This window comes from Lissotriton vulgaris, chromosome 6, assembly GCF_964263255.1.
Source record: "Lissotriton vulgaris chromosome 6, aLisVul1.2, whole genome shotgun sequence".
Taxonomy (NCBI): domain Eukaryota; kingdom Metazoa; phylum Chordata; class Amphibia; order Caudata; family Salamandridae; genus Lissotriton; species Lissotriton vulgaris.
Window position 1 is genome coordinate 410,371,119 of NC_141694.1, and position 25,586 is coordinate 410,396,704.

General features: G+C 45.7%; 1 protein-coding gene across 2 annotated transcripts in view; it reads left to right on the forward strand.

Annotated features, from left to right (window-relative positions):
- The window catches only part of TMEM14A (transmembrane protein 14A), a 110,816-nt gene extending 85,463 nt beyond the window's left edge, over positions 1-25,353 (forward strand). For both annotated transcript variants that reach the window (XM_086926421.1, XM_086926420.1), the window contains exons 4-5: positions 4,967-5,054; positions 25,019-25,353. In XM_086926421.1, the coding sequence (XP_086782547.1) occupies positions 4,967-5,054; positions 25,019-25,058 (128 nt within the window). In that variant the 3' untranslated portion in view covers positions 25,059-25,353. The remainder of the gene's footprint in view (positions 1-4,966; positions 5,055-25,018) is intronic.
- Positions 25,354-25,586: the final 233 nt, after the last annotated feature.

Here is a 25,586-nt window from a genome sequence, read left to right on the forward strand (position 1 = left end):
GATCGTTAAATGTATCCAGATCTGCTATCTGAAAGCCAAGCGTACTCTCACCATTCCACCGAGGGCCCACTCCACCAGAAAGTTGGGGGCCTCCATGGCATTCCTTGGAAATATTCCTTTGGAAGACATATGTAGAGCAGCCACATGGTCTACCACACACACATTTACAAAGCATGATTGTGTTGATGTGCACTCCTAACAGCAGGCAGCTGTAGGGCAGGCTGTTCTAAAAACACTTTTCCAAACTGCTGCAGCTGGCACGGGCGGCCGCCGTTAATGGAGGGACTGCTATGTATTCTATGCACAGATATGAATTCAGCAGCCCACATGCCTTGAACCGAATATGCTTCTTACCAGTATGCATCTGTTCTTGGCATGTAGGGCTGCTGACATTCATATCGCCTGCCCGGCGCCTGTAGCAGCTGCAGAATTCACACATACTTCTAGCATGGTCATCATTCACTGAGTTCCACTCCATCTTGGCCACAATGGCTAAAAACAATCTGAGGATGGAGTCGATGCCCATGCGCACTGTAGTCCAGGGGAGGAGCCACCTATCTCGTGATACTTCGAAGACTCTTCCAGGACAACAATGTGCAATCATCTGGACCCAACACTAGGCGGCGATCTATGCACAGATATGAATGTCAGCAGCCCTACATGCCAAGAACAGATGCATACTGGTAAGTAGCATATTCGTTATGAAATATGGAAGTCATTGAACTCTTAAAATCTCTTATGATCTCAGGGAAACGAAGCCATGGTAGGCGCATATTGGCTTGCATGAATACGCAGCTTATAGATGTACCCGTAATTTAAGGCTGCTGGGTGTCACTAACTCGGTCATGGCTCACAGTTGGGTAGCACGTACAGACCATTAAATTTATACAAATAACAACCCTCCCCCTCTTCCTACCATACTTTTCCCGTTGGAGAGCTTTTTTGGACACCAGCTTGAATTTACCCTTCTAGGTGAAAGGCAACAATATCTCCTGTAAATGTTGTACCATTCCTGTGGGACGAAGTGTGAGTCACATAGTGGGTAATGAAATTCATCTTAATGCAAGCAATTCTATCAAACTAGGAGATTTCAAGTGTTCCCCCATCTGTAAAGACAGACCCTTGAGAAGAACGTCTACAAGCGGGGAATGTTAGCCTCATACAATATATTTAGCTGTGCTGTGATTTTGGCTACCAGATATTCCAAATGTTCTGCAGCATCTGCGAAGTCCAGCATGCCCATCAACTCAGCCCAACTTTTTTACATATGTTGAATACCCTGTGTCCCTTATTTTATAATTAATTTTAATCCCTGAAGTTAGAAAATCTTTCAAATTCCAAATGAGGGCAGGAAGTGATGTTGCAGTGTTGGTGACGTGGCAAAGGATGTTGTCAGCTCTGATTATTCCTTACACTTTTTGATCCGTGGTACTCGGTGAACTTTAAGAACTCATTGGTTCCATTCAAAGGACCTCAGTGTGCTGTAGAAACCTACTAACCTTACCTTTGAGACTTACCACACTGAGATGGCTGTCACTTTTTTTCAGGAGGGGAGTAAATATGAGATTTCCAGATGAAAGGACTCCAGAAAGAGGTGTGGGGAGAAAAGGAGCACAAGTGACTAACACAGATGAATTGTTTGCAGAAGAAAGTGATGTGAAGAGGAGAATTGGAGTCCTTGACACATTCAGGATACTCCCCCTTGAACAAACCTTTGTATTGTTTAATTTACATTTTCAGAACCTCATTATTCACAACAATATCATTATTGGTACTCCTTTATCTGATAAGCATCGATAGAGGCATAGATCAGGCTTGTTCTAGGTATTCATTGTTTGGTCATTTGTTTGGCTGCACTATCCGAGGCACATAGAGGCAACCAAATACTGGTCGGGGTGCACAGTTTGTCAAGCACATGATTTAGTTCACATGATTTAGGCCTTGTCCTGTAAAGGATTCCTATTTAGGATTCATGGCCACACCTATTTTAGAAAGGACCCCAATGTTTCAATTCCTTTTGAATCACTAGACTTTAATCAGGCTGTCTTGATGCTCTAGCGGCTGCCAGGAAGTACTAAGTCATGTTTCAATAAAGACGTAAATGCATGATATTTTGTCTCAGAATGTTGAGCTAGTGACATTATTTCATTGTAAAAAACAGCGTGTCCTTTTAAGGTTGAAGGCTACGGGACAGCACAGCTGTCTTTTTTGCTAATGACATATTGGGGTCATTCTGAAAGACTGCTTGGGAATATATTCAGCCCATTGCCGTCTGTTGGTTTTGTGTTGTGTAACTCACATTTGCTTGCTTTCTATGTGCTGACTTTATTTCTTTTAGGCTGTCCAGCTTGAGTTAGTCTCTCCTGTGGAGCATAGCCTATTTACTCTATTCTTCCTCAAGTGCTCGCGTTCTGTAAACCGGCCTTTAAATCTTGTTCTTTTCTTGTCACATTTGCTCTGCATTCAAAGACCGAGGTCAAACGTCAGGCTCTGTCTTCTGAGGGAGCATGGTGTTTATTTTTCTTTCTCTGACTTCAAAGTGAGAGGATTTATGTTATAATCTTGCAGTGAAAGTAAGGTTTTTTTTCTAACACACAACAAATATTTAAATGTCTGTAAATTAACTGTGCAGATATTTCAGAATATATCACAACTAAAGAAGTCCATTTTTGTTGTAATTCAGAAGTGTGGTGTAAACAAATATTTTAATACAATCAAAACAAATCAATACATTAGGTGATGGCATTTCCACATATTGTTTGTGTACTGTATACTTTTATCAGTAAAACTGTTCATCTTTACAAATGTAATGGTCATTTCAATTGAAAATATGTTGTCTGCAATGGCAGTGCGCTACCACACCATGCATACTCCACTTTACTCTACTCCGCTCTGTGGCCCTCTACTCTGACACCCTACTCCAATCTACAACACTTGACTCCCCTCTACTTAACTGTACGCTATGCCACTCCAGTCTACACGACTCCACAACAATCTGCTCCACTATACAACACTCTGTTCCACTCTGACACTCTACACTAGAACACTCTACTCCACTCTATGCTACTCCACTCTACAACAATCCACTCTACGGCACGTCACTGACACGCCACTCCAGTCCACTCTACTCCACTCCAGTTCACTCTGACTCACCATGACACTCCACTCTACGACATACCACACAACTCCTCTACGCCATTCCATGCCATTCCACACAATGCCACTCTATACCATGTCCCTCCACTCTACACCCCTCAATGCCACTCCACTCTATGATTCGCCACTCTACTCCACGGCCCTTTACTCCACTCTACACCACACCACGCCACTCTACTCTCCTCCATTCTACGACATTCTTATCTGCCACACTGTACTCCACTTTATGCCACTCTGCAACACACTACTCTATTCAACTCCTCCTACGCCACTCCATGCTACATGAATCCACGCTACTTGACTCCACTCTACTCTGACACACTATTCCAAAACACCACTCTATGCCTCTCTGGCATTCCACTCTGATACTCTACTCCATTCTACAACACTCTACTCCACGCCACTCAACGACACTCTACTCTATGCCACTCCACTCTGTGCCATCCCCCTTGAAAAAAATCTGCTCCGCTCTGACACTCGCTCTGCGACACTCCAGTCTATGCCACTATACGTTACTCCACTCCACCACTTTTAGCCATGCTGAACAGCAGCCAACAGCTCTTGAATAGGTGAGACCTACTGGCTTTGCCAATGCTTATTTCAAAAGACATGGCTGAATCAAGAGTCCAAAGCAACGTATGAAAAAGAGATTTGGAGTCAGGAGATGCTTAATTGTACAAACTGATGGAAGTCTTGTTCTACCCCCAATGAAACAATCATGATTTTTCTAACTGGTACTCTCCATATGTTACCACAGTTAGGAGGCTGCTCCATGCATGGGTGTTTACTTCCTCTAAATACAAAGGCAGCTTCATGTGTGTTCTCCTTCATGTGTGTTCTCCTGCCATTTGGTTGTCAGAAACGTCTGCAGGGTGCCTCCGTCATTTACTGCGCACACCTTCAGCAGCAGGCCCTATCCCTTTGATACTTCTTTACCAGGAACAATTCGACAAAGAATTCTTGAGTAATGTGGTTACTTAAAGGCATTTTTTGCGTGATGTCGCCTTTCTCCTCCTCCCCAGCTGTGTTCTCCTTGTCAGTGAAGCTCCCCAGTGGATGTCAAGTTTAGCGGAACAGGAAATATGTGGCTCGTTATTCCTAGTCCAATGCTTCTATTCACAAGACCCGTTCACCATCCCCTCTGCCATCAGTCAGATTATTGCACTTTTCATGAGGGTGCTGGCGAGGGTATGCATCTGCTTGAAGGGAACAATCGGTGGTGGCCCCCATGCTACATGCTTACTCCTTGGTACGGCTGCCATTTTTGAACCTGCCAGTAGATGTCATGGTACTCTTTAGTTTGGAATAGGATTCAGCCTTCGACATGAAGATACTTATTATGGTTGTTATCGGTCTACCTAATAACCTATAACTTGATGGCCATCCTTGGATTCTCTGAAACTTGGTAGGCGATCAAAGACTGGAAACTATAGCAGAGATTTTAGGAGACGACTGCATAAGCCAGCATCAACAGGACATGGAGTACTATGCTAATATTTATACTCCTGATAATGTTTTGGGTTGGAATGCTAAATATTGGCCTGGTCAGCTGAACGACAAATCTGTTGTGGCAAACATAATGTGTATGATTCTTTCTTATTCAAAACCACACCTTTCATTCCCAGGAAACTAGCTGGCATTACTGAATGGGAAATGTGACTTGGAAAGGTTTTCCTGCATCAATTGGCACATACTTTTGGCAGTTACTTTTGATAATTAAATGTCATTCAGTAACATTGTAGGTTGTACTGTGCATATGTAAAAGGACTAAAATACAGTAATTGATGATGGCTGTTATTCTCTTTCACAGTTGTTGCGTTCATCATGGCCATTGTGATGGGGGTGAGGTACCGGAGGTCAAGGAAAGTGATGCCTGCTGGAATCGTGGCTGGCTTAAGGTGAGTTTCTTGCGTAATTATCCGTCTTAAATGTTGCATTTAAAGCTCCTCAAATAGTTATAAGTGAATCATGTGGAACAGACAGATGCACGAGGTGTCATTGGCTGCCATGGATCAAGCACAGGTAAAGAGCTGACAGATCTTCTTTAATGTCTGCATTGCCTTTTTAATGGAAAGTGCAGCAAATCTGTTTTAAACGTACAGCTGTCTAAACCAACTTAAGTAGAAAGCCTTGTGTTGGACCACCATTTTCTCTTAACTGTTAATTTGGATTAATAAAAACACACAAGTCACCCATTTTACCATCAGCCCTGGAAAGTCCTTGTCTAGATTACAGATTGCTGATTTGCCCTTAGTCTGACGGGATAGGCAGTACTATAGTTGTAACAAAACCCCTCCTATGTTGCATACTTACTGCTTATTGTCTATTCCTCCTATTTTGTATCTTTTTCGGTCTCGCCTAGGCAGCGCTTGCGCTATCTCTTCGAGACATGCAGTATTCAAGAGGAAGATGAAACTCTGCCCACTTTCTGCCTGTCTTTTTAATTGGCTTCAGTCCCTGTTCTTTGTAAATGGTGTTTTTTGATTTAATAGGCTTATTAGTCCCTCCTTAGTACCTCCCTCACTTCTGTTGTTACCTCCCATTCTACACGTGTTGTTACTCAGTATGTTTTATTTACTGTTACTGGGCACTATTTTGTTAATCAGTTAAGTAATTTTCTAACCTCATTACAGTTTGTAGGCTGCGCGCGATCTTAAATAATGGTGGCGCGCATCTTGCTGTGGGTGGCTCACCCAACTCGTTTAAAAGAATAAACTTAAATAATGACTGCCTCGTGTCTTGTTGTGCGCGGCTCATCTAACTCTGTGTTTTTTCTTTCCATATTAAATAATGGCGGCCGCACGTCTTGTTGTGCGTGGTTCGGCCAACTCAACATTTTTTTTCCAATTTAAACAATGGGGGTGCCTCTGCCCACACACCAACATTTGCCCTATCTATCTAAGTTAGCTGCGGCTCCTCTCTCTTCCTACCCTCTCGTTATCCCCTAAAATACTTCACAGGAGCACTCATTTCTGCTGTGGCTCCTTCTGTCTCCCAAGGTCATTCCTTACATTCTACAGTGTCCGTGCAGGTCCAAGGTGCCTTGCTTAGAAACCCATTTCAGTACGTTTTGAATTGTAATCTGGCCTCAATTAAGCCAGTGGAGGTCTTGCCTAATCCATACAATAATCAAATTTCTTTCAGACATAATCAAGCATTTCAACTGCAAAAGGTCTTGCATTTGTTAGTGTTAGATTTATAGGAGTTTTAAATGTCAATGTTTTTTTACCTACCCATGTTGCAGGGTGCTGTACCACGTGTTGCTAGAATAGGTCCCATTGGACCTCTTTTGGCGACATATAGTACTGCACCCTGCAACATGGGTAGGTAACAAACATTGACATTTATAAAGCCAATAACTCCAACTCAACACAAATCGAGACCTATTGCTTTTGTAATGCTTGTTTCCACTATTCCTTTGTCGAGGACTTCATTTCAACTCTCCATGAGTTTCATAAAGGACATAATTTTGCTTGTTCTTTTTGTCATAACTATTTTGGTACCTAAATAATTTTCCTGTATATTAGATGGGAATGGACTAGCTGGGTTGTTCTGTATTTCTCTGTTCACCAGTTGTAACTTTCAGATCAACTCTAGATTACTAGGTGTGCGTTCGCTTGCAGAGCACTTGGCGGGCCCTAAACTTATATTTATGATGTGGCAGCACTTGCTAACAGTTTCTTGACCCTTCTGTGCATGTCTTGACTTGTCGTTTTGATAAAATGTACCGCCAGCTAGACTGTGCTTCCTTTTAGACATGCTATGGGGTTAGAATCAAAAGCCAAGCACTCCCTTTCCCTGCAACGCTGACAGAGGAGGAAGAAAGTCAAATAACTGGCAAAAAGGAAAAAAAAATGAATCATTAGATTCACCTCATTGAAAGTATCTATGGAAGTTAAGGGGGTTTGCAAATTCCATTCAGTCGTTAAAACTGAAAACATTGTTCTCCAAATACTTCCAAAGTGGAGGCAGAGAGGTATGGTTGCATAAAAAGTTGGATACTGGAAAGGTGGCTGCGGTTCCTAAAGGAATGGAGACAAAAGGACCAAAGTCTATCTGCTAGGACATGGGCATTATTTATTTATTTTTTAAATCTGCCCCCAAAGAAATTGACAGAGAAGAAAAATACGATAGTTAGAAGTGTTCTGTCTTACTTTATTGGTCCTAAACAGACCGTGTTTTATTATATCTTAAAGTGCTAAAGCATTTGCTTGTATCAGAGCACTTACTGAAGGTGCTGCAGCACTCCGCGCAATGTGTCCTGGCTGGGGCACCCTTCAACAGGGGCACTTTGGAGAAGATTCACTGACCCTGAAGCCCATACCACTTTAAGAATACCTGCCATGCTGTGGTATCACTGTTATAGGAATTCAAAGCCCATCTAGCTTGCTAGGTATCCCTCATTCCGTAAAAACGTACAATTCAGTGGAACAGTGAAACTTGCTTCATTTAAACATGTTCTTCTAACTTTGCTGTTGATATTCAGAATTCATGTAAGGAGTCCCATCACATTTCCTTGTAACCCATTTTCTGGTTTAGCTAAACAAAACAAGAGCCTAAGCCTGTATTGGTTCAATGCGTTTTTTCTTCAGCTTCAGGAAAGCGGACCACTAGCTTTGACTTCAACCTTAAAGCACGCGCTCAAGTTTAAATTCCCACACATCAATTATTCCTTTATCTTTTATTTTCCCTTTTAGTTCGTTTTTTTGTCATTGATCTTGTTATATGTGTTTTAAGTTTTTGTTTTTTACTTTTTACATTCCTTGTTGCGCTTCTTAATTGTGTTCTTACTTCTACTAAAACGTGTTGGGTAACATATCCTTTTGTTGAGGTTAGGACTATTTCACACTTTGTTGCGTTTCCATCTCTTCCAATACCAACAGTCTTTCATTATTTTATGCCCTAGGCACTTCTTGCTTACCCTCCTCTTGGGTTAAGGATTTCATATCTCCTCTGTAGACACTGAGCTTAATGACCTTTCTTGAGAGTTTTCACGCAGGGACCATTTGTATTTTTTTTTTAAACAAATTACAAAAACCTTTTTTTATTCTGAGGGATGCCACAGATTCCTCAACTTTTGAATTCTCCCCCCTACCCCGCATGGCACCAGACTCAATACGAAAACATTTCCTTCAACAGCTCCCACTCACTAGAAGGCGTGCCATTGGACACTGGAGTAGCCTAAACTCCCCGCTAGAAGTGTTGACACGGAGTCCGATATAGACACCCTCCCTACACGCTGGGGTAATTTACTTTTTTTTGTGCCCTTTGACGCTGATCCAAAGCTCCGGTCCAAAACCTTTCATCGATTTTCAGAAACTACTTAAAACTTACGACACTCCCCGACAAAGGCTTTAAACTTCCGAAACAGATGTTGGTCATGTATCTGCCTGCTTTTGGTGCTTAGGTTCTAAGCACATCTCAAAGTCCAGAGGCAAGTGCTCTCAGATAAACCCTAAAGTTATCCGAGCATTAAGCAAAGCTGTGCTTCACCAAATGCCAGAAAAGAGGTAGGCTATGTTTAAAGTCCTAAACCAATTCCTATGAGGGAATGAGGACTCCCTGCAGAAAATAACCCCCACTGTAGTAAGCCCTGCCTTGGGCAGCGGTAAAAAAGGTGATTGGTTTTCCATGGGGGAGGCCCACCAGTTTTAGGACTAGTGCATATAGGGGGGGGGGGCTCTCTGGGTTTCATGCGATCTCAGGTCACTGCACTCAGCCACTCCCCAGGATCGCTGGGTGCGTCTACCTTAGAGAGGTACCATCTGTGGCCACTATCTGTGGCTCCCGGGGCGCCACTCCGGTGTCCACACCTCATGGGTCGCGAACTTGGTCCCTAGGACTCAGCAACCTGCCACACCTGCACCTTGTCTGCTCTCTCCTTGTTGGCATGGAGTGACGGGGAGTGCGGTTGGCAAGTCTACAAATGGCGATGGTGGGTACCAGGCAAGATAAAAACAGGATAAGCGAAATGAGCAAAGGAGCCTGCTAAAAGGCCGTCAACCATGTTGACCACTCAAGCCACGCCCCTATCCATGCCCCTTCATAGCCTGAAATTGGTAATCAACTTTGTTAAACCAGTCCTAGTCCGTAATGAAGTTTTCAACACTTGTGTTCGGACAGCCATGGTATTGCAGTCCTGGGAATAGGCTCCGGTCTGACCATTGCTAAAGAGACCTTCAGTTGACCCTAATGTCTTTAATTTCAGGCCTATTTCCCGGCATCATACAGCCTCTGAGATAATGGAAACCTTGATTAATGTTCCGCTGTCTATTTGGAATCACAATCCTTACTACACTACATGCCTCTCAGTCCTGCTGATACAGTATCACACACTGTATTACTTCACAGATGCAGGGAGCTGGGTGTCTGTTATCTGGTACTCCGATAGTTACATTCATTTCTTTCTAACCGTTGTCAAACAGTCTTTCCTCATTCTCCTCCTCTGCATCTGGTCAGAAGTACGGGGTGCTTCAGGGCTCATCACTGTGCCCCACCCTTTTAAACTGGTCTATGGCTTCCCTTGCCGATTTGATTGTCCTTTGGACTGGGAATTATTAGGCAGACGACACACAGCTGATCGTCCTGATTGCAGACATTTCTACACTGGTTCAGAACCTTTTCAACGCTTGTCTTTCTGTATTGTGATGTAGATAAGAGGCACCTGTCTTGATTTGAATACCAATAAAATTGAAATCCTAATTTTCACATCCCGAATTCTGTTTGGTCTCAGGCTTGGTGGCCATAGGAACAAGGCCTGGCTCAACCACTATCAAATGTTGTCATAAATGTGGGAGTGAAATTTGATGCTGATTGGTCTCTTATATCCCAAATTTCCGCACTCAAAAAATTGATATCCTTACCATTAAAACAGGTATATTTACTGTCTATGTGATCATCGCTACTAGGCCTGATGATACGATCTTCCTTTAGCTAGGGCTCACAAAGGTTTGATCCACCATCTTCAACTAATTCAGAATACAGTGAGTAGACTAATCCTCACTATCTCCACTAGGCAGTTTATTTCCAAAGATCTAAAGGACCTTTAGTGGTTTCAGTCAAGAAAAGAGCACTTAAAGCTTAGTTATAACTCGTAGAGCTTCTCATAAGAGAACTCTCTTAAATCAGGGAACGGAGTAGAAGGAATTGCCCCATACAGACACTTAAATCTTCCTCCGCTAACTACATTCAGATTCCCAAACTTGCCTGTGATATGGAGCACCCGGTAGCCAGGAACTCCAAGATGGCGCCCAGCCCTCGACCGCCAAACGAGGAAGTTGGCGGTCGAGAGACACCTGCCGCTACGAGATGTCACCCGGAGAGGCGGCGAACGAGGAGAAAAAGAAGACGGCATGGGCGTAAGGGTGGCCTGTTAGAGCAAGGAGCTGCTGTGACCACGTGCTCGGGGGACAAGAACGCCAGGAAGGGCGACGGACGGAGGAAGCGGAATACTCCCGGAGAGGAGAACCATCCGAGGGAGGAGCCCAGGAGAACACACCAAGGAGCCCTGAGGACGAAGAAACAAACAAGGAGACCGAGACTTTCCCAACTCAAGATGCCTGTGTATCCAGATGTCCAAGAGGAAGCCAGGACGCCGTGATACCCCTTGCTACGATCCTGGAGGACCGTAGCCCCAGACAAGTGCCTTTGTTAAGATATTGGAGGAAATTAACAGACAGGGGTTTGAAGGTGGATACTGCATGACTGAGGGAACGGCCAATGAGTAATTCCTCACTCCGTTTTCCCTCGCACACTGGTGACGGCCTGCACAGGGGAAGGGTGTAAAAGTTGGGCTCTAAACAGTAGGACTGACCAGTTCTTGATCTTTTTCTTTTTTATATTTCTGGGCCACCTGAGTGCTTTATGAGGACGGATGAGTTCTAGAAGGTTTTCTACCTGACGAAGACCTTACGAGAAGGCTCAAACCCACAGAAGCTTGACCCCAGAGACTTTTCCTTGGTTTCCTTGTTTTGCTATTTGTCTATTGTGTGGAGACTCTGGAAACTGTGACCTACTTGGATTATAGCCAGACAAATAAAATGAAAGAAGTGCGTCCAAGCACTTATTGCTAGCCACAGGCTTTCTAGTGCCTTGCTTGCATAGGACCTGCAAGTCCCGTAGCAATCCTTCACTGAGCAGGGGTTTTATAACATTGCCCGAATTAGGAAATGAGGACGATCCTTTGCATTGAACACATCACACCTGTGAAACAAACTCCCACCTGATCTTTCCCACGTGCCATAAGGAGAGTCCCTTCGCAAAAAGTTGAAAACCTGATTCTTCACAGAGTACTAACATTACAGTAATCTGACCTAGTCCTTCCGGTCCAGTATCGAGCACTGTTCTCTAAGCACCTGAATTCTCCTGGAGGCAGTTTTTCACACTTTATAAATTCATTCATCCATTCTTTGTCCTGTTTTAGTTGTACTTCGCTTATTGGAAAGGTGTTCTTATTATGCATGTCCAAAAACAAGGGCAATTAATAGGCGGTGATGAAGGCAGTATAAGAGGTAAGGTCTGTGGGACGTATACATTTCTCATTAACTCTGAGACTTCTTTCGAGGACCATGTTGACTATGTCCTACTGTGCCCTTGTTAAAGATCCTCGTTATGTAAGAGAAGTTACTGCCCACTTTCCATCTCGGCCCACATGGGCCTCCTGTTTGAGGATGAGTGTCTACGCATTTTGATCCAATAAGCTTCCATCAATTCTTCCTTCATTCTTTGGATTACTCCGGTTATGGCAACTGGGATAAGGCAGGTTTGAACAGAAATGGTATACAAAACCTCAAATATAAAAAAATGTGTTTGAAGTGTCACCACATTTTGATCAACCCAAGCAATGGCTATTTCTGATTTGACTACATGTGTCCACATACGACGGGAGGCAAAGGAGGCGGCCCCCTCACTCTTCCTAACCCAACCACCAAGGGCATGAGGGGGGGGGGGGTTAGGGGTCGACATTAGTCACTGTTCCAGGCCTGTGTGCTCACCCCACCTCTCCCAGTGCTTACCACCCCCAGTGTCTTGGGAAGACTGGTGTTCCAAAAACGAGCACCACTATTTCTAATGGATACTTCTACCTGCAGAGTCCCTTGCCTTGTGAATATTCCCCAGGTGCCAGACTGGATCTGCAACCTCAAAAAGCAGTGCTCCTATGCGTCTGTAGGTAGTGATGTGCGACTCCTCAACATCTTCTTTCCGTCCAGGGAGAGATGAGAGAGCTGCTTATCATGTGTGCTGATGTCAGTTCCTTTTTAGGTCTCGCCTGCAACAGCGCATGATCTATCACTATGAAGGGTATTGCTAACTATAAGTGGCTTGTAGCCTGCCCATTTATTACCATTCATTGATTTCCTTGTTATTTTCCTTTGCTGGTTCCTAATTGTCCATAGCGTGCTGTCTTCACTTCCACCTTTACTTACAACTGTATTAGAGGATACTTTGTTTACAACGTGTGCAGGCTCTGTTAAAGGTATTGTTCATGTAGCAAAAGAGCTATAGTGCGGATATATGCACCGTGTCTTTGGATACTCCCTGGACAGAATGGCAGTGACTCAGGCCCCAGGGAAGTGGATAATTGCTAAGCAATTTGTGCATGTTCTAGTTACCTATCAATTTTGAATGTCTTCAGGGTACGTGCATGGCTGCCGGCATTGTTTAGTTTTTTTTCTATCTCTTGCACGGTAATCGAGTTTCTTTAACTCCCGCCCCCTTCCAGTACAGTTTGTGTAGCAGTTAATATTACAACTGCTTGTGTAGCCTGTTTCAAAGGGCACTGTGATAGGAATCATACATTTATTTAAGTCTGAGAAGCTGGTCTTCCCCCTTCAGTTTCCACTTAAATATTGTCTTTTCCCAGAGGCCCGCTGCGTTGCGCCATTCTGTGGATGCTCAATGTGAGATTGCCTGCTGCTCAGCTGTATCGCATTTTGTGGCCCCTGTTAACAAAATAGTAATTAAATTCTGACTTAGGACGAGCATCATATTCTACACGTATAGCTGATTGTTTTCAAATTGTGTTTATGTAACTTGTAAAGTGCACAATTCTGTGTTTTTAAATGAGCAGTTGTCTAATTTGTGCTTTTAATCTATAATGAATGGACCGGTTTTGCCCGCACACCCAAAGCCCTGCTCTGGTTAGTTCACTCCTTTGTGGAATTTAAGACCACTCTTGATCTTTCACAAAATCACTCATAATGGCGTGTGGCCCTAAGTGCACTCGCCTCCCAAGTGTTCTAGTTGGCTCTAATCGTTAACAACACTTTTCCGTGTTTGGGGTAACTTTAAGTGCAGCTGGCTCATGGTTTCCAAGCATAATGTAATGTGGGGCAGAGATATCCAGGGCAGTAGGCTCATTCCTTAGTCTCCCATCCCCACCAGGTGGCAGAGCACTCGCCCCACTGATCCATTTATTTTTTTTTAAGACGTTTATTATTGGTCAAAAAGTGCAGTACATATAGCAAAGCCTACAACCCTGCGGGCCGGCTGCAAAAAAAAAAATCTGTGCATTGTCGAGGCAGATGTTTACAGGGGAGGGCATTATGCATAGGTCTGTTTACTGTCCGGCGTGTCGTGCCACGAGTAAATTATATATAACATGCGCTTTTAGCACTCGGCCATCACTGTAAATGACGTCTCATTTTACATTTTATTTATAATTGAACCAATAACTTTTCAACAAAAATAAACTGTACCGTGCACATCGGTACGTCCCAGTGTGCCTACGGTGTCAGTGCAGCTCCCTGCACCTACGGTGCATGCGGCATCAATGTCTCTCCAACTTGCTTATGCGTGTGCTAGGAGCGCATCAGTGTAGTGAGAGAGCTGCGGCTGTCCCGTGTGGTTAGTCGTAAGGCGGGTGGTGAACAGGGTCAGTTAGCGGTGGCGTCCTACCAGCTGTCCGCTTGTTGCACGACATGTGTGGCAAACATATGTGTCGCCCCTGCGACATTTTCGGTGGGTGCCACCCGCTCCCGCGTTCTTTGCCATGTGTTTAGCCAGGGGTGTCTGTCTGTCGCTATGTGGTAGTGGGTATTCCCGTAGCTGGGAAGAACAGGAATGCGAAACCTTCAACATGGGAATGTGCAGAGGGGGTCAGAAGTAGGGGGGGGGGGGGAAGTGTACTCGTGTGGGCTGTGTCAGGGCTGTGGTGTTGAGAGCAGCGTTCAGGCCATTACGTGGTGGAGAGCCCTCATTAGCGTGGCCGACTGTGTTCGCGGCGTACGTGCCGGGGGGTCGGTGTCGCCCTCGGGGAGGGGATGGGGGGGGGGGGGTGAGCGAGGTGTGCAGCCTTGTCTATGATGGCCCCACTGATCCATATATACACTTCTCAATGTGTCCCGGTAGCATCTTATGAGGCAGAAATTTGGAGCACTGCAGATTCTACGGACCTCCCAATAGAGGGGAAAAAAATTCTTAAAAAGATTCTGTCGGTCCCAGACCCCCCACGCATTTCATTTGTCCCCCAGGGTCAGGTTATCTGATTGACCATATCGTACCACCCCTATTGTGGTTGCCCATCGGGAAAGCAGAAGCCCCTCTTACAAGAGATATAATTAATGACTGCTTAGCTTGTGACAGTGCACTCACTATTCCATGGCTGGTGTACGTAAAGATATCATTTGAAGACATTGGCCTAAGCTATGCCTTTTCCAATACTGCATTACACGCCTCTCATGGAAAGAAGCAAGTACAAGCATTACTGTTAGCGCAGGCACAAGCTCAAAGGCCTCAAACTGAGACCTCTAAACAGACTGTTGCGGCCTATTTACACTTAAGCCCAGAGAACTCCCCTACTAGCTATCTGTGGAATGTTGGAGGGAGATAGGAACTCTGGTTATTGTTTCGTGTAAGGGCCGACACGATCAAATACCTTCTCTTTCCAGCCAGGCTACCAGCATAACCTCAAATCTAGAATATGCCCCTGCAATGATATCTCCCTTCAATCCATGCTAAATGAAAATTTTGTTAGTAAAGATTCACTAAAATGTTTTTAGTCTTATGAAATATAGAAATTTTAGACGATGTCCTCAATCATATCACCATCTTTGACAGCTATCTGGCAATGAGAATTTCTTGTATGTAAGTTTCTTCCTGCATGCTTAAGTGATTTCCAGTAGCACAATGCGCTTTGACAAAACTTACTTTTTTGCCTGACCTTTTATGTTTTTATACTGACGATGTATGTGTCATTAAGTCTGAATGCCTTTAACTTGTTTAAGACATTAGGAGATCTAAGATACATGTTGCCTGTTTTTGCTGCACTCTAACACTTTATGTGATATATGTTCACTGTATGTAAACCGCTTAAAGATAAGCTGGTCGTGCCGGTTTGTTTTTATTGTATTTATGAACTTTTATGCTACATCATTAGTGCTGGTAAATGCTAAGGAGAAGCTGGATATGTATGCCTGTTTTTATTCTATTTATGTAATTATACGGCTGCTCCTGAAACCGAATAAAGGTTCTTCATTCTGATTCCGAATTGACCTGTTTTTGATGCTCATGGGTAACAGCTTGTTTGTGCCCAGCAAGTAGCAAGTTCAACGGCACATATTTTATCCAATGCTTTCACTGACCAGTAGACACCCAATCACAAGAGCTTCCCTACTGAATTTGACCCTGCAAATCCCTCTTCCCAAATGGATTACCCCTCCTTAAAGTAGTCTTCCCCTACTCCCCCCGGTCAGGGGTAAGTAAGCATTATATAAATACATTTTATACTCTGACTCATTATCAGTGAAATTGCTCTTCCTCCCTCGCAGCTCCACCATTAAGTGAGGCCTTCCCCCGAGCCCCTGGACTCTCGAGTGTTGGTGTTCGAGGCCCACCTGCACCTCATCCCTGGTGGTCCAGTGGACCGCTGTCTCCATGCTCTCGCTCAGCTTTTTCTCTCCTTTTTCACTTGTTTTTTCCCCTCACTTCTATCTCCCCTTCACTCTCCTTCTGTGTCTTTCCTCCACTCTTCCTTGCACTTTTGCTGCCTTATTTCCACTTTTCTCTCTCCTTTTGCCTTTTTCCTTTTTCAGCTCGTTTTCCCACCCGTTTGTCCCGCCGTGGCCCTACCCCCCCCTCCTCCTCCCCCCGCAACCAGAGTGACCAGTGCGACCCCTACTTAATGGCGGCTGCTGCGGGGACAGGCGAGCAAGACCACGGACTCATTGTCAGTGAAATTGCCCTCCCTCCCTCGCAGCTCCACCATTAAGTGAGGCCTTCCCCCGAGCCCCCGCACTCTTGAGTGTTGGTGTCCGAGGCCCTTCTCCACCCACAGGTTTCACCTGCGCCTCATCCCTGGTGGTCCAGTGGACCTCTATCTCCATTCTCTCGCTCTGCTTTTTCTCTCCTTCACTTGTTTTTTTCCCTCACTTCTATGTCTCCCCTTCACTCTCCTGTGTCTTTCCTCCATTTTTCACTCGTTTTTACCCTCATCTCAATCTCCCCCTTTCACTCCCCTTCGGTGTCCTGTGTCTTTCCTCCACTCTTTCTTGCACTTTTGCTGCCTTATTTGCACTTCTCTCTTTTTGCCTTTTTCCTCTTGCCTTTTTCAGCCCGTTTTCCCTGCCTTTGCTGCCCTCTAGCCGCCCCCTTCCGACCGGCCCAATCCAGCTCCCCTCCCCACCTCCCTGCTGTCAAGCCCTCCCGGACCCCTACTTAATGGCGGCTCTGCCGCCGGCGTGCCAAAGGCAAATCTGTCCCCGACTGCTACCAGCGCCAGGGACCCTGGATCTCTGCACCGCCAACACTACGACCCAGCGGCACTCTACGCTCTCGACCCAGGCCGCAACTGCATGCTAGCATCACCAGCCGACACCCACAGATTCTTCAGCTGTCACCGCTGCCGGCAAACCTACAGCACCGCCAATACCAAGGACCCAGCGCAACTCACCCGCAAGAACACAACCGAAGCGAAGACCCTGCAATGCATCCTCCTCAATGTCCAATCCCTCCACAAACGCAGCAGCCAAAATCTGGGACCTCCTTGACAGCACCACCCCGAATGCAGCATTCTTTACCGAAACCTGGACCAACACCACCTCGGGACCGGACATCACCATAGTCATTCCCAAGGATACAAGATCTCCAGGAAGGACTGCCCACCCGCCCGGGGGGAGAAATCTCCATTGTCCACAAACCCACCCTCTGTCTGAGCACACTCCCTGGCGGAACACCTTCACTTCAAGATACTGGCCAGCCCTACCTCCACCCTCCGAGGAACCCTATACTACCGACCCCCTGGACCCCGCGGACGTTTCGCCAACTCCTTCACAGACCTCATCTCCCCGCATGCCTTTGTGTCCACCAACTACACCCTACTGGGAGACCTCAATGTCCACCGTGACAACCAACTGGACCCCAGCACCATATCCCTCCTGGACAACCTCCACAACATTGGACTCCGCCAGATCGTGACCGAACCCACACACTCAGCAGGACACACCCTCGACCCCCCTCTTCACAACAGGAAACTCAATCACCTTCAACCACACCACCGAACTCCCATGGACTGACAATCGATGTATCCACTTCACCTTCCGAACACCCACCATACACAGATACCAGCACTTGCTCCCACGAAGAAACTAGACCAGAATCACCGATGACCAGCTACCCTGATCACTCAGCAACTCCACCCCAACCATCGCAGAAAATGATGACCCCAACATCGCAGCCCAAACGCTGCACAGACGGATCTCCGACAGCGCCATCACACACTAGAAAAACACCCACACCAAGAAAGCTAGATGGTTCACCACTGAACCTCGAGAGTCCAGACGCACTTGCCGCCGCTTTGAAAAGGCCTGGAGGAACACCAAATCCACAGAAGTCCACAACAACTTCAGAGCCGCCACCAACGCCCACCACCAACTCAATAAAAAACAAGGAAAAAAGCGATTGAAGACAGAATCTCCACTCATGCACACAACAGCAAAAAACTCACAGATAACCCCCCCTTCCCCCAAAGGAACCCTTGGCGGACCCCACCAACCTCAAAAACTACAGGCCCATCTCCCTGCTCCCGTTCCCAGTGAAGTGAAAGTCATCGAGAAACCTATCAACAGCCAACTACCACATTTATCGAAGAGCACAACATCCTCTTCTCCTCCTAATCCGGCTTCAGAAAAAAACCACAGTACGGAAACCGCCCTCCTCGCTGCAACAGACGACATCCGCACCTTACTGGACAAAGGAGAAACAGCAGCCCTCGTCCTCCTCGACCTCTCAGAGGCGTTCGGCAAAGTCTCTCACCGCACCCTAATACGCAGACTCCACAACGCAGGAATCCAAGGCAAGGCCCTCAACTGAATCCGCTCCTTCCTCTCCGGCAGAACAAAGCGGGTCAGACTCTTCCCCCCCCCCAGTCCCTCTTGTAACCCACACCTACCACCTGCGGAGTCCCCCAGGGGCCTCCCTCAGCCCTACGCTCTTCAACGTCAACATTGCTCCGCTTGCCCCCATCGTCAGAACCTACGGACTCAACATTGTCATACGCAGACGACACCCAACTCATCCTCTCCCTATCCAAAGAACCCAAGACCGCCAGACACAACTTTCGAGAAGGCATGGAAGCCATCGCCAAATGGATGAAAAACAGCTGCCTACAACTAAACACCAAGAAAACAGAAGTACTCATCATGGGCCCAAACCCAGACGCCTGGAACGACACCTGGTGGCCCCCTGCCCTCGGAAGCCCGCCCACCCCCACGGACTACGCACGCAACCTGGGAATCATCCTGGACTCAGAGCTCAAAATGGACCGCCAGATCAACTCCGTCTCGTCCTCCTGCCTCCGCTTCCTACGTAAGACCTTCAAATGGATCCCCCTCGAACACAGAAATACCGTCACTCACTCCCTGGTCACCAGCAGGCTTGACTACGGCAACGTACTCTATGCCATAATAAACAAAAACTTCACCCGCAATCTACAGAACATCCAAAATGCCGCCGCAAGACTGGTCCTCAACCTGTCAAGACACTTCCACATCTCGAAGCACCTGCGCACACTCCACTGGCTCCCCATTGAAGCTAGAGTCACCTTCAAGATGCTAACCCACGCTCACAAGGCTCTCCACGACACTGGTCCAACATACCTGAACAGCCGACTCAATTTCCACGCACCCCAAAGGACCCTACGATCAGCCCTGCTCTCCTACGCCGTGGTCCCCTGCACCAGAAAGACCAGATCGGGAGGCCACTCCTTTTCCTTACGCGCAGCCAGAGCCTGGAACGACCTTCCGCTCCTCTTTGGACAGACAACGACGCTCCCCATCTTCGCAAGCAACCTCAAAACCTGGTTCTTCGACAGACCCCCCTCCTTGATGGACTGGAACCTGTGACACCCCTCCCCCCCCGCCCCCTCCCCAGCACCTTGAGACCCTTACGGGTGAGGAGTTGCGCTTAACAAACACCCGATTGCTTTATTTTACAGTTACTATTTTCTTTATTTGCTTCTTCCCCTCTCATCCCTCTCTTGTCTGTTGCTTCTTCTTCCCCACCTTCTGTGCTCCTATTGCTTTTCCCCCTTCCAGCCCGTGTTACTATTCCTTCTTCCCCCTTCTACCCCGTAGTACTATTCTTCCTCTACTACCCCAATTCCTGTTACTTTTTCCCTTCCCACCACAATGCTACAGTTGCTTCTTCCCCTCCTGCCTCATGCTTCTGTTGTATCTTCCCCTCTGATACCCCACACCCCTGTTGCCTTTCCCAGCCGCACCCTCCTGTTTTCCGTGTTGCTCCCCCTCCCCCCCCCACCCTCCACCTGCCATAACATGCAAAAATCTATGACGCTGGCCGCTCCATATTCCATTTTTTCCTTTTCCCTTCCTCCTTAACCTCCTCCTACCATTGGCCATCTTGCCCGTTCTCTTCCTCCTGTTATCCATCTTGCACACCCCCACCGATCAGAAGAAAAAAAACCAATATGATGTGCCTGTGCTGGCTGCATCATAACACTTTTTTCTAACTTTACTTTTAGCCATGCTGCACATCCACGCTTCTGTACAACATGGCTAAAAGACATTGGCAAAGCCAATACCTCTGGCATTAGGGCGAGCTATTAGTTTTGCCAGTGCTTGTTTTCTGTGCCTTCAAGTATGGATCCGGAGCTTCCCTCTTCTTTTGAAGCTATTTTTTCTGGGCATTTTTCTCTAAAATATTCTTCCAGTGTGCAAACGTACATGTCACTTCAAAAAACTACAGGGTTTTAACTTTCGCACATTAATGTCGGTGACCAAAATCCCAAAGAGGTTTTTCCTCTGGTGTTTGATGCACTACTGCAAGACCTGCGAGAACTGCGCCCTAATGCACCTAAAGGCAATATGGGAACGTGAGGTTAAGCTCTACATGGTGAAATGCCACAGGATTCCATGCAGGTCCTGCTCCCAGTTGAAGTCAAGTGCAGGCTCGCCCCTGAAGTCATTCCCGCAACAGGTCTTCATCGCGTCGTAGTCTATGGGAAAATCCTGGTCCAAAAAAACCCAAAAGGTCCGAGCAGGACTTGTTGCCTTCCCAGCTTTCTTGCTCACCAGAGCCTCTTGGTCTACCTCCTGGTCCACCTAGGAGCAGATTACAGAACTGGTACTGATGCACCAACTTTCTGGGTCCATGAGCAACATCGCAGCACATAGAAGCCTTTAGGTAGGCTATGCTGTGTATCTTCAGTATGCTTTAGTCTCGCTCAGGCATGTCTTCGAACCCCAAGGATATGCAGGGGTCTTCAATTGGGCTACTGTGAGTAGATCTTTCCTCAACACCATCTGTGCCCCTTGAACCTGCTTTGGGTTCTGCACTGGCGTTGTTGCGGACTTCAGATCTGGCAGCAAAATCTGCACTAGTACTTTCAATGTCGACACAGGTACTGCTGCCCGTGTGATAAGAGGATCCACAATATATTGTGGTGTCGGACTCCTAGAAGACTTTCTCTTGACCCCGAGTTAGGTTGCGCCCTAATTCTGATGTGGTGCAGCCAATACTCTGATTAGAGTCCGAGACGATGATGGGGGAGATGGCAATGAGTTTACCCCACACTTTGAAGATGTCATCTGGTAAGAGGACTTGGAAGTGCCTCACCCAATAGTGTGTGGGTTTCTCCCCTGGACCAGCAACTGAGGAAAGCGCATGGCCATTAGGAGAGCTGCTAAAGTTCTTGATTCAATATCCTTGCTGATGTCCTTCAGCCTGGTCAGGCACCAACTGAAACTCTTCTGGTTTTCAATGTGGCCCTCACTGACATGCTATTGGCTAGTTGGGCGAAACCGTGGTCTGGACCTCCTGTCAATTGCGAAGTCAAACTTCACCATAGACCAGCTCCAGGCGACCCTGATTTATTTAATCCCGCATCCAACCCCGGAGTGTGTGATGGTCCAAGCATCCACTAGCAAGAGTGAATCCGAACTCCTTTCCATATAGTCCTCCAGACAGAGATATCACACATAAGGAGACTGTTTTGAAAATGTTTTTTGACAGCCAAACTTGAGGTTGGTCAATACCACCTGTCTCTTGGGACCTTCACACTCTGGGACATGGTTGGTGAGATCTTACCAGTGATGCCAGAAGATTTAGGGTTTCCTTGGCCCAAACCATTGAAAATTCCCTGGATGTGGCCAAATATGTAATTCAACAGGCCTAAACAACACTGATTGTTTAGGGTAGGAAACTGGTATAAGTGCAGTGCTTCAGCACTGTGTGAATTAGGTCTACAGGCTTCCCTGGGGACGTCCAGGCATCCCAAATGGATATTTTTGGTGAAAATGGGGACTTGGTATTTGAGCTTTTTTAGAAGAGTTGAGCCACGGCATGCTCCTTGGGTCTCTCTGCACCAGTTGGCAATCTTCACAACCGTTTTTCCCTTTTCAGGGATATGCCAAAGACTTGGCGTATTGACAGCACTAAACTCTGCTGCCCACACATAGGCGTATCAACCCTTTTAAGACTGGGCCTATGGGCCAGGCAGAACAAGCCCAAGCCACCCGAGACAGTGCATGTATTCAGTGCCAGCAATAACCTGTAACCCTCTTTAGTATGCCCTTAGTGGCCCACAATGACCCTATATGAGGTAGGATCTGCCACTCCCTACAGAGGTGGCAGAACTTCACGTCTGACAAATGGGTTCTTCGGATTGCCCAGTAGGGCTCTGCCCTGCCATTGCTTCTCGACCATAGGGACGGTGTCGGACTCTGAAGTGGGCACCGGGTGTTATTCACGCTACTTACTTGCACCGAAAAAGGACAGAGGCCTTTGTCCTATTTTGGATCTTTGCCCTCTAAATGCCTTCCAATGAAAGGACAAATTTAAAAGGTTAATGCTGGCCTAAAAAGATAAAAGCAATCCCTTCTAAAAGCTGCCCAGACATAGATGCACGCAGCTGGGTATTTATCATTGTAGATATAATTAAAGACTATCATATGGATTATCCTGCTTGTTTTGGAAAACACGCCTTTTTGTCCATCAGCTGAGCCCCATAATGATGGTGACCCATACTTTATTTTTATGTAGTGTTTGACCTGTCAGCCTAAGGCTGCTCTTCCCCCAAATACTTTGCCATCCCCCTCCTGTTTTTGCTGAAATTTGTTTTTGTTAGTTTTAGGACTTTGTGCACTTCACCACTGCTAACCAGTGCTAAATTGTTGAGCTCACATTTTGAAGCGGGGTACAATTGGCCTACATCTGAGTGGCACATTTAATTTACTCAAGTGTCCATAGGAAAGTGGTATAACGTACCCAGGGCCTGTAAATTAAATGTTAGCATGGGACCTGCAGCACTTATTGTGCCACCCACTTAAGTACCCCTTTAAAACGTGTATCAGGCCTGTCATTGCTTCCTATGTGCAGCTTTAAACTGCCAATCCAACCAGGCAAAATAACCCTTTTGCCAGGCCTAAAACCTCTCTTTTTAATACATATGTCACCCATAAGGTAGACCCTAAACAGCCCCTAGGGCAGGGAGCATTGTATTTAAAAAAAAAAAAGTTGGAAATGTATTTTTAAGTTTTACATGTCCTGGTAGTGAAAAACTCCTACATTTGTTTGTCCCTACTGAGAGGCCTACCTCTCCCATCAGCTAACATTGGTATACCTTAATACATTTAATAAGTGAGAATGTTTGTTTGAGAGTAGGTAGACAGGTCATGTTGATTCTCTAAAGAATTGCAATTTAAAATCCTATTTAATGGTCAAGTCGGATTTTAAGTCACATTTCTGAAAATGCCTTTTTTAGAAAATTTGTATTTTCTTGTCCTAACTATTTGATACTCACAGCTTGTGTCCTGAGTCGCACAACTGTGATTGGAGTGGCAGTTGGCATTTGTATATTCCTCACAGACAGTGAGACAAAGAGGGACTAGGTTTTGGCAGGATGGACCATCGTGCCAGGATGTGTGGAGCAGGGCTGTTCCCTGTCCCACCTACATTTCAAAGGAGCTGCCTCAGCACTCTCACAAAGAATTTCACACTAGCCCTTTGTCAGCTTAGTCCTATTGGAGCCTTTTGGGGAGAAAGAAAACTCCAGATCCAACTGTTGCAGGAAAACTCTAGAAGTTTCTTTAACTTCAATGCTTACACCAGGTTTGAAAATAGGACCCTCAAACCCATTCTTCGATTCATTCCTGGACCTGAGTAGGACACTCAGAAGGTCTGCATTGCACTTCAGAGGACTGCCCTACTGTTCCCAGAGGACTGCCCTGCTGCTTGACGCCTGTTGTGTTGTTTATCCTCCGAAGACTGCCTTGCTGTTTGAACTCAGGTCTCCCAGAGTGACTCAAAGGGCTAATTGACTGGCTTCCCTCCTGTTCTGATCTACAGAGAAGCAGAAAGCTCCAACCACCTAGACCCTGCCTGAAGTGAGTCTTACCCTCTAAGTAGTGCCCGCCCAGTTCTGGACCCTTGGAAGGGGTGCCAAAGGTGCCCAAAATCCAAAACTTTGGACTTAAAACAATTTCAGCCAAAAAGTGCTCTAAGAAACTAGAGTAGACCAGGACCTAACTGCTCGCCGATCCATCCGGGGTGCATTACAGGTCGGCCTGACGTAGTTTCCTCTATATACTTCTCCGCATCAGCAACATCTATTTAGTGGCTCCTCGCAGAGGGGTATCCGGCCTAGTGGAGCCCTCCTTGGCTTCAGCCAGCAGCTTAGTCCTGCTGGACATTTGTGACTTCCAAAAAAAGGGACTACATCCGAATATATAGAAATCTTCACCGTGACTACATCCAGCGGCCCACCTGATGACGCTACCTCCTCAGACACCACTGGCTGCCTTACCCACTGAACTTTACCTTCTCAGACATTTTTCCTCAAAATCTCTTCAAAGTCTGAAGGTAAGCCTAGACCAAGCCCAATTCACTTTGTGCATCTTAACCGCTCTCTGTCGCGGTCGGCCATAAGTTTTTACTTTGCCTTGGTCTTGCGGCTAGATGTTCGTGGTTGGCGCTATGATCTTTTAGGTGCCAGTTTTTACTAAGAACTCTAAACAATTCCTAACTCTGCTTCAACTGATTGCATTTTTATTGTTTTTGTGTCAAATTATTTATTACATTTTACTCTATTTTCTAAATTGGTTGGTATTTATCGTGTGTTGTTTTCACTTCTTACATTGCCTCTAAGTTAAACCTTATGCTTTTGTGCCAAGTTTCCAGAGAGTTAGGCAAAGGCTAATTCAGTGACTTTTGAGGTTCACCCTGACAAGAATTTTGATTGTTGCTTGTGAAAGGTCCCCCCCCCGAATCAAAAACTCAATTTCTAACAAGTAGCAAACTATTATAATAATGTTAATTACGACTAGTGCCTGCAAAAAGCTTAGCTTACATATCTTGGTGGTGACAATTATCTTTAAATCGTGTTTTTTTTCTTGTTTTTTTTTTTTTGCAGCCTCTTCATGATCTTGAGACTTGTTTTTATGCTCCTATAGAAGCCAGATGCAGGGAACTGAAACCATGGCATTAATTACACTGACAAGCAATCATGTTCTGTGGACCTAAGATTCAAACAACATTCCTATGCAAACATAAGTAAATATGATACATTCCTGGTATCGATCTTTAGAAAAAAACTATGTAAATGCTGCAGATGGCTATTACTAAATGAATCATAAATATATATATAACATTTGTATTCTAAAAGTTTTATATGAATGTTTTTAATCAAAATTGTCACTTTCCGCTATAACTTACAAAGGTGAGTGAAATAAACAGTGCTTGAAAACATATTTGTATTGTCTTGCATTAATAACTGAGGCCCAGCTCCAGTTTCTTAGTGTCTGATTTGTTTATACAAATGTATTCTGAGAGAAAACGCCACTTTAGAGCAAACATCGATTTCCCACTGCTGTTGAAGTAGAATGCACAAGTGTAATGTCAGCGTTCCAACTAAAGGAAAATCTATTGTTCGTTTTAGTAGTTATCCTGGGAGGTTGTAAGAGGCATACTTAGGGTGGCTT